We start from the raw sequence: 12,252 nt of genomic DNA, 5'->3' as shown, positions 1-12,252 counted from the left end.
GGTGCAGCCTGTGCAGTCGCCCCATGGACTCCTGCGCCGTCTCTGGGCTCTGTACACAGGGTCCCAGAACATAGGACACTGGTCTTCACCCTCATCCCGCACAGGTCGCTCCTGTGTCCTCAAGCACCAGTACGATGCTCCGGTCTCCCTTGAGCCAGAGTTGTATTTCACCTGTTGACCATGTACCCCATACACCCATTACCCAGAGTTGCTTTTTTCCAACATGATCTCTCCTCCTCCACTGATTGCCCCAAATCCTCCTTCCCGGATGAGAGCCAGATGTCGTTTGTGGGGAGAAGTACACATTTAGGAAACTTGGGAAATTGAGACACCCAGTCTGGAACCTGGTTTGGTTGAAATACTGTTTTGGAAAGATGTCAGTTCTTATTCAGCTTAATTTCTCTGTTCCATAACAATAGCTTCTACCTCCTTATTAGCCAAGTGCTCCAGTGCTGCTTCTGGCCTTCAGGACTGGGGCTACAAATCACACCCCAAAGGGTCAGCATGGTGCCCTGCGAATGCCGGGCTTGAACTCCAGCGCCAATAACCAGGTCCTGGCTCGCACAGGCGCATAGTCCTCCCAACGCACCGTTTCCTCGCTTGCTTGATGAAGCAGGAAGAAGGTTCAGGCTTACAAGGGGTGGGAGAAGGGATTGTTTCTAGTACATCACTTTCACTGGCTGTTCGAAGTATTACTGCTCTACCCTAAAAACGATCTAAGTGCAGTGACCGAGAAGGCTGGTCAGAGGCCAGCATTAGAGCAGCCAAATGCTCTTTGTATAGGAATTAATGATACATATCAAGCACTGTTGTCAGTGAGTCCTCAAACAGCCTGTGAGCAGGGTGGTGACAGCCCCGTTTTGGAGAGGAGGGCACTGGAGCTCAGAGTGTTTAAATAATGTGCAGAAAGTAGGAACAGGAGAAATTGCCAAAGTTGCTTTAGAATTGTTTATTTTTTTTTAAGTAAGCAAAAACACCAATAGCAATAGGGCAAAAGCAGATACACTTCTTTAAATCGGCTATGCCGGCAGATTGTTTACTTGTAGTTCCCAATTGGCTTTTTTTTTTTTTTTTTTAGTTTTTCAAATTTGCATACAGGTCATTGAAGATCAGTAATAACTTGATCTAGTTTAGGAACATGAAGAGGCATATTGTCAACTAAACATTGTTCACTAAAACATCTTTTTTTGGGTAGGCGGCCATCTCAGAAAAGCTCTTATGATGCTCTTTCCCCAGCCCCCAACTCCATTCCCTCCACCAGTGTCCTGTACAGATCAGTGAAGAGCAAATATTCCAAAACACCTGAAAGTAACCCCCAGCCCTTAGAGTGAGCTTCATCTGGGGGACGAGGAAGACCCACGGGAAAGGCCAGCCCAGCTCCTCCCAGCCAGAGTACACCCCTTCGTCTGGCGCAGGAAATGCCTGACAAGCCATTAGGGCAAACTGGCTTTCCGGAAGAGGAGGAACTGCACTAGAAGAAAGTACTTAGGACTGCCTAGAACCCGCTGTCTCTCCTACTGTGTGGAAAGCAGCAAGACAATCTTTCTAAAATAATATTGCTGAATTACTGTAATACTTGGGCACAACTATAGAAAAGAGGCAAAGACCTCTTTGCCTTGTTTCTTTTTTTTTTTCTTTTCATTGTGAGAAAGGGGGCCAGGCCCTTCGGAATGCCCAGTGGTGTGGCACTCTGGGGGGACCATCCAGCCCCGTTCTCAATCTGCACCCTCTTTGAGGCTGTAGTACGTTCGTCTTTGGGCCACAATGTTAGCTGGCTTTTTCTCCAACTTCTCACAGTTCAATTAAAATGCTTCTAGAGGATTCTTCCAAAGTGTTAATCCAAACTTACTTCCAAAGTCCCCAAAGAAAAACCAAACACACATTCTTTAAGTACTTTGTACTTTCCATCTTCCTAGAGAAATCAGGTTGCACTGCTGACTTTTTCCCTAAAGGGGAGGGGTGGGGGGAACCTCATTTCTGCGGGGTGCGATATAAAAAGGCAAGTAAACAGAAAACAGAAGTGAAAGACTTTTTTGTTTGGTTGGCTGATTGCTTTGGGGAGAGGAGATGGTGTGGAAGGTACCGTTATGACACGTTGCCTCAAAATATAAACCACACAACAGGAACAGCTGTTTTTCCTGTTTTCCAAGACAAAGAGATAGTAGTGCGGGGGAAACCCTCACCCCGAGTTGCATGCCTGTGTTTGCCTGCGTGATGGTGCAAGCATCTCCTCCAGGCTACTCTACAAGCAGCAGGTACTCCTTCAGAGAAGCGGGCAGGGGCAGGCCCTTCACTGCATCTGGCAGATACTGCAGTCCCAGGCTGCGGCGTACGGCATAGCGAGAGAGTGTTTTTAGAGTTCCCGGGGCTGAGCACAGAACAGTCAGTTTCTCACACAGCTGCTGGTCTCTCGCCACCTCTCGTGGCATGGTGCCATTTTTCCTTAATTCAAAGTGTCCAACAGCTCTGTGGAGGAGCTCAAAGCAAGAGTCCTCTTTCTCAGTTCCAAGTCCCCTGACGAGCAGAGCCACCAGGCGCGAGATGGGTGTCTGGCCTTTTAGGTTGATGACTCTGACCTCCGCGCCATAATCAAGAAGGATGCTAACGCTCTCCAGATTCCCCTTCATGGCAGCCCAGCTGAGCGGGGTGTCATTGTTGTAATCCAGGGCGTTGACAGAGGCCCCGCTCTCCAGGAGGGCCCGCACACATTCGGCATTGTTCTTAAAGGCTGCCCAGTGCAGTGGGGTGTCTCGGTTGCCATCCAGTGCATTGGGGTTTGCACCGTACTCCAATAGGACCTCCACACAAGCCTCATCCTTCTCTGCTGCGTAGTGGAGGGCTGTTCGGTTGTAACCATCCAGGGCATTCACCTGTAGAGAGGGAGGAGCTAGATTAGAGTAGGTTGACTATTGAGGGTACGACAGGCAGGCAAAGAAGCTTGCATGTTTATCCACTAGCTTTGTGATTTTTGGAACAAGGTCAACAAGCAATGGGGCAGGGGAGGGGGCTGGTGATTGAGGCAGAGGAAGGATAGGAGCTTAGGGACAAACAGAAAGAGAACTGTCCCCAAACCACCAGCACTACCAGGTGCACTGACTAGCCGGCCTGCATTATTTAGGTGTTCTTCAGTATATAGTTTTTTATTCTTATTTATTATTTGCTAGAATCTCTACCAGAGAGTAAGGGCCAAAGGAGGAGAAGATGAAGTCTAAGTCCATGTAACTACTCTAAAAGGCATCTGTTGGAAAGCAGCTTGAATATACTAGCCAGAGTAAAGATTTTGGATGATTTCCTTTATCCCGACTCACCCTATCCTGCCGCTAAAGGCGACCGTACTGAAAAGTACTGAGCCAAACAAAGCTCTGCCCAGGAGCTCTGCTGTGCTCTCTCGCCATGCAGAGAAGCTCAGCTTGTTAATCCAAGTCAGCCTCTTGCAAAAACCTGGACAGAAGTGTGGAAAACAAAGAGCACAAATTCCCCAATTCTGGGAAAGCCGCTGGCTTGCTAAAAATCAGCATCACCTATAGTTTTTGAAGGCTGCAGACTTCAAAACCCAAATTTATATATAGTATATTAACTTCCCCCATAAAATGTGATAAAGAAAAACTGAAATATTCAACTGAGTTTAACTGAGCTAAAAACTCCTCCCCTCCCCACCCCAAGATACTTTTACTTTCATCATCGATTTTAACAGTGGGCTTTCATTCCAGGGCCCCTCACGAAAGCTGTGGAACACAGAATGACAGCAGAGAAAGACACGGCTGTGTGGCAGGCAGATGCACCGGTGTGTTTGGGGCCTGCACCCCAGCTTCATAGCATCATGTCTGATACAAATTAGTGCCTCGGCGTGTGCATGTTCAAGACTGCTCTCCAAGAGCCAAAACTGCCAACATAGTTATAGAATATAGAAATAGCATCAGTAGCCCAGTTCTGAGGAAGGGATTGCCAAATGATATGTATCTTCCAGCGATGATGGTATTAAAATTACACGTCTCACAGCAGGTCTGACACGGTTTTTAGATGAGGGCCCTCTGCACTTACAGCTCTTGGAGAATCAAAAGGCAATAAAAAGATTAAACAGAAGTATAAACAACCCCAGAAAAAAAGGCTGAGGAGAGAAAGGGGAAACAAAATTCCCTCTTCCTGGAGCCATGAACAACTTAAGAAAGAAAGGCAAAGGAACGAAATCCTAGGATAATTTTATATATTTGTCACTATATTTTTCTTTAATATTGGCTATGCCGATGTTACCATGAGTTAGAAGGCAGGAAGAGATGGGAGAAGAGACAAATTCTAAGAAAACGTGACGCTCGAGTTTAGTGAGTCACTAAGGCGGCAGGCAGTGTTGGAAACATTACCTCGGCTCCCTTTTCCAGGAGCAGTTCCACACAGTCGGCGTCCGACACCATGCAGGCGCAGTGCAGGGGCTTCAGCGTGCCGTGGGTGCAGTTCACATCCGCGCCCTGCGCGGAAAGAGACTTCGGTCAGTGCGGGCGCTCTGACTCAGTGAGCAGGACCAAACTAAGAGGGGTGGAGGGGCGGGCAGAGGGTCCTAACTCTGACTCTCCTGTAAACAGACTAGTGGTCCCAGTTTCTACTCCTATTAATTAAGTAATGTTTTAATGCTAATATCCAAACCAAGTGAAAACATTGAAGAATAAAAAGAACTTTCAAGTCCTTAAATCGAGTTATTTTCTCCACGGCATAGCCTGCTGGAAAGTCATTCAGACATCACGAAGGACGTAACCTGACATGTGAACACAGTGGGACCCTTATCCTCAGGCAGGAAAGCAGGAAAAGCTTTCTGTGGCTACCGTGCTCTGAAAAAGTCAGGAGAGTCTGTCAGACTGAAGCCAGGAGAACTGGAACATTCTTTTTGCCATTCAACAGAAGACCATCACTAATAGTGAGGTCATCATAACGTTATCTTTTTGTTTACAGGCATTTTCAAAGTAGGCTCTTAATATCAGCATTCTCTGCCACATCGCCCCTGCTGGTACTTCTTTCTCAAAGCTGAGGAAGGAGAGGAGATACCACAGACAGACCAAAGTCACTGGATGACTCAGCAGTGGAGCTAGAATTACGACGTGACAAAATTTCTACCGCTGAGCCTTCTGATACCATTTTTACTAAGCACAAGCTAACACTGTATGACTTTCTTCTCACGGCTGTGCCACTCTGCTCTGAAGCAGCTCCTGAGTTCTAGGCAATGCATAAGGATTCTAAAATTGTTAAAAAGAATGCACAGAAGTAACCATCTAGATACATCTCCTGACAAAAGAATTACCTTGTAACTTCTCTTCAACAGGAATAATATACAGAAAAAAGTATCACACACCTTCTAGGATACGCTGGTCATGTCACAGAAATACTGAACAGCAGTGGTTAAATGTCAGATAGTAAGGTGTTTTCTTAACCCAACAATTACCATGCATCTTAGGGGGTTGATACTATTCTTTACAGAACCAGAAGTAGCAGCTGTTAAGACAGAGGCAGATGATCTCTCTCCATGTAATCATAAACCACAAGGACCCAAAAACCACTTCTGCTTCCCTGGTCCCCTTCCTCCCTCAGCGTGACCTGGGTAGAAGGCTCTGGGCTTGCGGGATCCCATGGGATCTCTGCACCATATCCAGACATTTTACAAAGACCATGAGACTGGGGTTATCTAGAACATATTTCCTGAAGGAAAATATCAGATGCCCACAGTGAAAAGGAGAGAGAAAGAGAAGAAAAACATAGAGAAAATATACTTTAATGGTCACGTTTAAGAAGATTGTAAAAACGCGTCTGGAGCTGAGTCAAAGCTGCAAGTCTGTAATCTATCAGGGTTCCCCAGGAACCTTCCTATCTCACCTCCCCAAGGACTCGCGTGTGGGCAACAGCACACTCACCCCTCTGATGAGGTCCTCTACATTGTCATGTGGGAAGGAACGAATGGCAGCGATTGTCCGGATTAAGCGCTCTGAGAGAGAGTATTTGCTCTGAATGCTCTGCATAATATACCACATACTGGAACTCATCAAGGCTCAGGGTGTGTTCACATGCTCCAGACTGCCTGGAACAAAGAAGTTTTACAATATCACTGAACTACCTGTCCTCAGGGGTGAGAGTCCCGGACCTGAGGCCTTCCTAATACTAAAAGTAGATTTCAAAGAGATCTGTGATCAGTTAATATCATTTTCTGTTAATCATAAGGAAATGGATTAACAATAATTGCTTAGGGGGCTGGGTAAGCGGACACAAATGACCTGACCCCTAGGACCTCAGCTCCACTCCCTGACCTAGTACAGTACAACATTTCCCCAAGACCCCCATGCATGGAGTTCCGTGTGTTTTAAAACAAGAGTACACAAGGAAGGGGATTTTTTTAAAGGCTGAAGATGCCAAAAAAAATTATTTTCCTCCTCTGAATTTTGTGGTCTTAATCAGCACCACATTTAGATTATTTGTTACATTTGGCCTTGCAGTACAATTACAGTTGTAGGGTTTCTCCATCTAAGTTGTAATCAATGGGAAGGCAAGGTCCTTGTCTTCTACTTCTTGCCCATGTGGATACTCCATGTCCACAGTCTCCCAAAAAGTGGGTATTTAATACATATTGGTTGGTTGACTGGCTAAAGGGCATGGAAGTGACTGCCACCTGTGAGAAGAGAGGGGAAAAGCTATGGAACAAATATATTTTGTTAATGACAAGGCATCTGTGAAATAGTTTAAAATATTTTCAGCAAAGAAGAAAATGGGAAATATTTGACATAATATTTTAAAATAAGAAAGGACGCAAAAGTACAGCTCTGGAGTGATCTGTATGAAATTAGAAAAAAATTTCAAAGTTCGCACCAATGACACATGCTTGCAGTTGTAGGAAAATAAGCAGATATGAGTGCAAAATGAGTTAAAAATCTTAATAATTGGCCATCTGTGACAACTGAGAAACAGATTTGGGCAAATATATGTTGAAATCATGTGACAGAGAGTTCTAGGATAGGAGAAGAAAATGCAATATACTTAAATTCAACTATGGTAGAAGTTTTGACTATATAACAGCCACGTACTAGTTGGGAAACATTTACAATTACAGCAAACAAGGTGGGACATTTCCATGAAAAAGCACACGAGGTCTGTCCAGAAGGCATCCAGCCATGTCATATGAAAAACAGAGACATTTAATGAAGATACAAGATATAAGAATCATTGCACATAAGATAGACACCTCATGCCCCTTCAAAGTAGGCACCTTGGGACCTCACACAGTTCTTCCAATTGCCATCAGCTGCCCTCCTGTATTTTCCTGAATTTCACTGATGTTCTGAAATCTCTTCCCTTTCAAAGGTGGTTTTAATTTTGATAAAAGCCAGAAGTTGCAGGGCACCAAATCTGTGCTGTAGGGGGGCTGAGTCACCTGGGTGATTTGATGTTTTGCACAAAAACTCTGCATGAGACGTGATGCATGAGTGGGCACATTGTTGTGATGAAGCTGCCAATCACCAGTTGCCCATAGCTGTGGCCTTCTGAATCATCCAAATAGTTTCAGTGGAGGAATGTTCAAGCCTAATGCAAAAACTCATGCAGATTCATTGCTCTACTCGCTCAGTCATTTTGAATGCGATGGCCACACAGTACACATGCTCACACACCAGTGTTTACTGCCCCCACTGACTAGTACAGTGAAGTTGTCATTGTTCATGCATGCACATTCCAGTCCACTTGCCCTTGTCTGCCAGGTTACACTGATGTTGCACAAATGATTCTCATTATATTAACAATGGCTAGACTTTTTCAACAATGGCTAAACTTTTTCCAGACAGACCTCGTATATCAAAAATTATATAGGAAATATGGTACACAGTATCACTTCTCTATGTGTAACTGTTTAGAGTCCATGTTCTTATTAAACTGTAAGTTCCTTGGGGGTAAATATAGTGTTGTTTTCAATAGTACCTGGCACATGGTAGGTTCTCAATAAATATTTATTGAACTGATGTAAAGTTTATTACTTTGGATCTTAAAAAATTCAAAACTTGTTATTAAACATGTTATGCATATGATAATTACCAAGAGAAAAGTCCTAAAATTACTTTGGTCATTGAATGCTACGTAACCTTTGCTTTTTGTGATAGAGTATCCCCGCATAAATTATGTAACATACTATAAACTCTAGTCATTTTTACTTTGCTAATCACCAGCCATTTTCCTGTTTTAAATATATACAGTACTAATTACTAGAATGCAAGTTAAACATATTCAATTCATAGGTATCAATAATCCCGGTTGGGAATTCTGCTCCCCTATTTTATTATGAATAAGCTTACACTCTTGTTTACATGTTTCTCTGAAATTTCCTTGATGGTTTAGAATTGGCATAATTTCTCCAACAGCCGCTATGCTCCTCAGAGACAATGGTCTGCTTCTTACACTTCTTTGTTGTAAGGAAAAATGAAAAGACAGAGATCCAGTTAAGTCAGGACTCCAAGAGTGGGGACAGAAGACAAACCATCGAAGGTGGAAGGCTTAGAGTGAAGTGGTTTTGTTAACCATTTCTGGGCAGTAACAATCTGAAGACACTAAATAAACCCTGCATTTTTGCTGCTCTCTTGGAACTCCTAACTCAGAATATGACCAGTTCCTGGTGAGGAGTGAAGCTCGGGGCACATGGACAACAGTCACTGTCAGGAAAGGTCAAAGAAATCTAAACTTGACCTCTAAGTGACCCCTTTCTTCTGCTGGAGCTGAAAGCCCTCTCTCCCCCGTTTTCTTTCATTTTGGAACCAGAGAAAACACCCAGGGGTTTTTATTGCGAAGCTAGAAGCAAAATGGAAGAGAAGCAACATTCAACAGCTCTGGTGCTTGGTGCTTAGGAAGCCTCGGCTTCCGACGGGGCGGAAAGACCCTCGGCCCAGCCAGAGGGACTCCCAACCCCCATCCCACCCGCTGAGGAAGGGCTCGTGGCAGCCTCATCTCGCCTGGGTTAAGGGATGGAGGGTAAGCGCACGAAATGCAAGACGTGTGGTGTCACTTTCCAAATGGGCTCCCCATAGATTGCAGCAACCCCGGCAGGTCCTCCGGAGCCAGTGCTTTGAGAGGTTCACGCAATCTGCGCCGCGGGAGCCCCAGAGGAGGACCAGCCCCCTCCCCAATCTGCCCAGGCCGGGACGGTGTCTCAGGTTCCAGGGCTAACGGGAGCCGAGCAGGGAAAGGATGAAGCGTTACTGGGTATGCTGCGCCGGGTTAGGGAACCTGGATGCAGGCATTCACGCAGCAAGGGCGGCACTCACCAAATCCTGGGGTTGAGCAGGGTCGTAAGAGCGGCTGTCAAATCGTGACCCGGAAGCAGAAGTTGTCACCAGTGGGCCCCTCTGTTTACAGGACTTGGAGAGCGGCTAGGATGGGCGCCTGCGCAGCGATAAGTGTCTGTAGGCGGGACGCGCCTGCGCAGACTCCTGAAGCATCCTCGGTCCTACCCAGGCCTATTTCACTGGTCACTTTCTCCCCTAGCTTAGAGGTTTTGCGCGCAGGCGCAATGTGGCGCTTTCGGCCGCTGCTGGGGGCGGGAGGCTGCCACGGAGCTGACAAAGCTCTCTAGCCCATCTGCTGTGCCGACTTTGGGGGACCTGGGGGACCGCACTTGCCTGGGCCAATCCTGCAGTGGGTCCATTCATGCCTCATTGCCCCAACCGCCGCCTCCCACTGTCTCCATCTGAGATCGGGCCTGGTCACCTCCACAGATTATTCCCAAAGTCGCTACACTAGTTCAGTTGTTTAGGTTAGGAGACTGAAATGTTAGTAAGAAATGTCTTTACCAAATAAAAGACTTCCAGAATTATTCATAACACTGGAACGCACTTATGCTCCTTGGAACCCTCGTGGATATTGTCACCCCTCCCTTGGAAGGAGCTATATACCAAAGATCAGCGACAACCCAAAACGCATAGGTAGTAGCCCAAATGTTGAGGTCTGAAAAAGAGGTACATGCTGACAATAACAGGTACCACTCAGAGAGATGCTGACACCTCTGATGTACTCTTCATATGAAGCAGTGATTTACAACCTTGTTCATCTCCTGGCACACATACACTAATTACTAAAATTCTGCCATACACCAAAAAGTATATTTTTTCTGACCTGACCAAAAAAATAGGTACAATTTCAATTCATTCATACAGGACGGCTACTATTGTGTTGGCTGTCATTTTTTATTTGCTAATCTAAGGGAAAAGGGGTCTGTGTCCCTGACTAAACAGTCAGGTATTGCAAGTTTTAAAAATTCTAGCGGCACACCATTTGAAAATTGCTGACATTTCGAAGCCAGTAGCACATAATGGTGCATGTAAATGGTGAGCAGCCCCAAAGACTCTACCTGGCAGCCTTTTTAACCGATAGTGCCCCAGCACCCACTTCCCAAAGCCTTTTCTAAGCAACAAAATTTAACCATTTTGAAAGTCAAGCAGGGCTCGGACAATTTATTCACATCAGTGAGGGGAGTGGTCAACCGGAAAAGCTCAGGTGGTGGGTGTGCCTCCTCTGAGTTCCAAATGCAAAGGATTTTTGCCATGCAGGAATGCATCCCCTACCTCCGGCCTCTCTGCTGTGATGAGATCATCTAATATTCCAAAAGAAGCTAAAATCCAGATTTGTAAAAAGTGAACTCTCCCAAATTGCAAATGTTGGCGCTTTTTTTTTTTTTTAAAGAATCATGTTTAAAAGCAGGCAACATTCAGCCCGCAAGCCACCGATCCCAGATCTGGATTGAAGGCTGCTTTGGTCATTGACATAAAATATGTCAATGTGGGAGAGTGGTTCAGGGGCAGCCCTCTGACTGGGAGGAAGTCTGGAGGGTTGATTTGAAACTGTAGCTACATATTAACTACATGGTTTTTAATTAGTAGATTTACTTGGGAAAGTTTGAAGGGACTTGAGTGAGATTATGTGGAAGCTAGAGTTTCTCACCCCCACCCACCAAATTATTCTAAGGCATCTGACCAAATCAGTGAACTTGAAATGGTTTGATTCTGGGCCCATTGCCTCTAAACCAGAAAACTATATTAGGGTGCTAAAGAACATTAAACCTCCAAACATAGGGGTGTGCTGATCCAAAATGAAGGAGTTCATCTGTGAGCCTTAGTCCTTCCTGACCACCATCAGGGAAGACCCTAAGGAAAATCAAGTCGCTTACAAATCTTGTCTAGACCTAACCTCGTTTCAGTCAGTACCTCTCAAACTCTGATTCCTGTGTCTAGAACTGTGTGACTCACATTCATGGCCCAGTGGTATATATCCTCCCCTGAGCCCCTTGGATCCTGTACTTGGCTGGAGAATTAATGAGGTGAGAAGCAGAGATGTAATAAATACCATGGGCCCAGGCCTGCTAATTCTCCCTCTCTCTAGATCAAGGCGATGCTCTAATTAGCAGCACACACAGCTTTCTCAAAGTAGAGTATAATAGCCTCACACAACTGCTCTCTTGAGGGGTTGGTGACTGCCCCTCTGGCCTTCGTCTTATTACTCTAGCTCTAGTGAGTCTACTGCTCTGTCTCAGAGCATCTACTGCACAAAGAAGGAGGGCCCCACCTGTACACAACAGAAATAATGGAGTCAAAGAGACCCAACAAAAGAAAGCACTGCATTTGAAGGGTGGCATCCATTCCTTCTCTGAGGTTCCATGCCTTGGCAGCTCTTGTTCAATGTCAAGTGCCAACCAGGATGGTACAAAGAAAAAACATAATACAGAAGACCTAGGTTTTCTAGGTTTTTGTCCTAGATTGGTAGTTACTTCATTCCATTTGAGGTGGGGTGGGACATCAGTATTTTCATTTGTAAAGAGAGAGCACGGGCTGAAGTAATCTCTAAATATCCCCCTATTTCTATAAATTCTGAATCTACCTTATTCCTAAGCAAAAATTCCTGCTCCCTAATTTTTTACTCCCTAGTCCAAATAAGAAAGTCTTATGGCTATTGTAATGCTAATATATTAATGGCACCTGTGAAGGCTTACTTATAAGAGGGCCAAGGCTACATGGTTTCTGTTATTTATTGCTTCATCTGACTCCTCATTTCTAAAACAGGGTAAAGACATTGGTGACACCCAGCTTCAATTTTTTTTTTAATCCTTACCTGAGGACTATTTTTTCTCCATTGCTTTTAGAGAGAGAGGAAGGGTAAGAGAGAAACATCAATGCGAGAGAGAAGCATCGATGGGTTACCTACTGTACACGTCTGGGCCAGGGATCAGCACCCAGACTGCAGACTGAACTC

The 12,252-nt window shown here is 45.2% G+C and overlaps 1 protein-coding gene across 2 annotated transcripts; it reads right to left on the bottom strand.

Annotated features, from left to right (window-relative positions):
• Positions 1–934: 934 nt before the first annotated feature.
• Positions 935–9,429, bottom strand: ASB8 (ankyrin repeat and SOCS box containing 8). Of its 2 annotated transcripts, none has more exons than XM_045829429.1 (4): positions 9,276–9,429; positions 5,895–6,054; positions 4,359–4,463; positions 935–2,870 (listed from the first exon to the last, which is right to left on the bottom strand). In XM_045829429.1, exons 2-4 carry the CDS (start codon positions 6,021–6,023, stop codon positions 2,238–2,240), a joined length of 867 nt encoding a protein of 288 aa, XP_045685385.1. In that variant the 5' UTR covers positions 6,024–6,054; positions 9,276–9,429; the 3' UTR covers positions 935–2,237. The 2 variants fall into 2 exon arrangements, with proteins under 2 accessions (XP_045685385.1, XP_045685384.1); XM_045829428.1 differs by having other exon boundaries at positions 5,895–6,058; positions 9,276–9,422.
• Between the last annotated feature and the right edge of the window lie 2,823 nt (positions 9,430–12,252).

The sequence above is a fragment of the Phyllostomus hastatus genome, unplaced genomic scaffold (assembly GCF_019186645.2).
Source record: "Phyllostomus hastatus isolate PE091 unplaced genomic scaffold, TTU_PhHast_1.1 phas_scaffold_93, whole genome shotgun sequence".
NCBI classification, from domain to species: Eukaryota; Metazoa; Chordata; class Mammalia; order Chiroptera; family Phyllostomidae; genus Phyllostomus; species Phyllostomus hastatus.
The sequence above is the reverse complement of the archived record's forward strand: the minus strand, read 5'-3'. Positions and strand labels throughout refer to the sequence as shown.

What these genes read in the sequence shown, in the direction of transcription:
- ASB8 (XM_045829429.1), bottom strand. Translation starts at nt 6,023, where the DNA reads ATGAGTTCCAGTATGTGGTATATTATGCAGAGCATTCAGAGCAAATAC. An exon ending in TAGAGGACCTCATCAGAGGG is followed by an intron (nt 4,464 to 5,894) that starts GTGAGTGTGCTG and finishes CTTTCCGCGCAG; the next exon opens with GGCGCGGATGTGAACTGCAC. An exon ending in TCCTGGAAAAGGGAGCCGAG is followed by an intron (nt 2,871 to 4,358) that starts GTAATGTTTCCA and finishes CCCTCTCTACAG; the next exon opens with GTGAATGCCCTGGATGGTTA.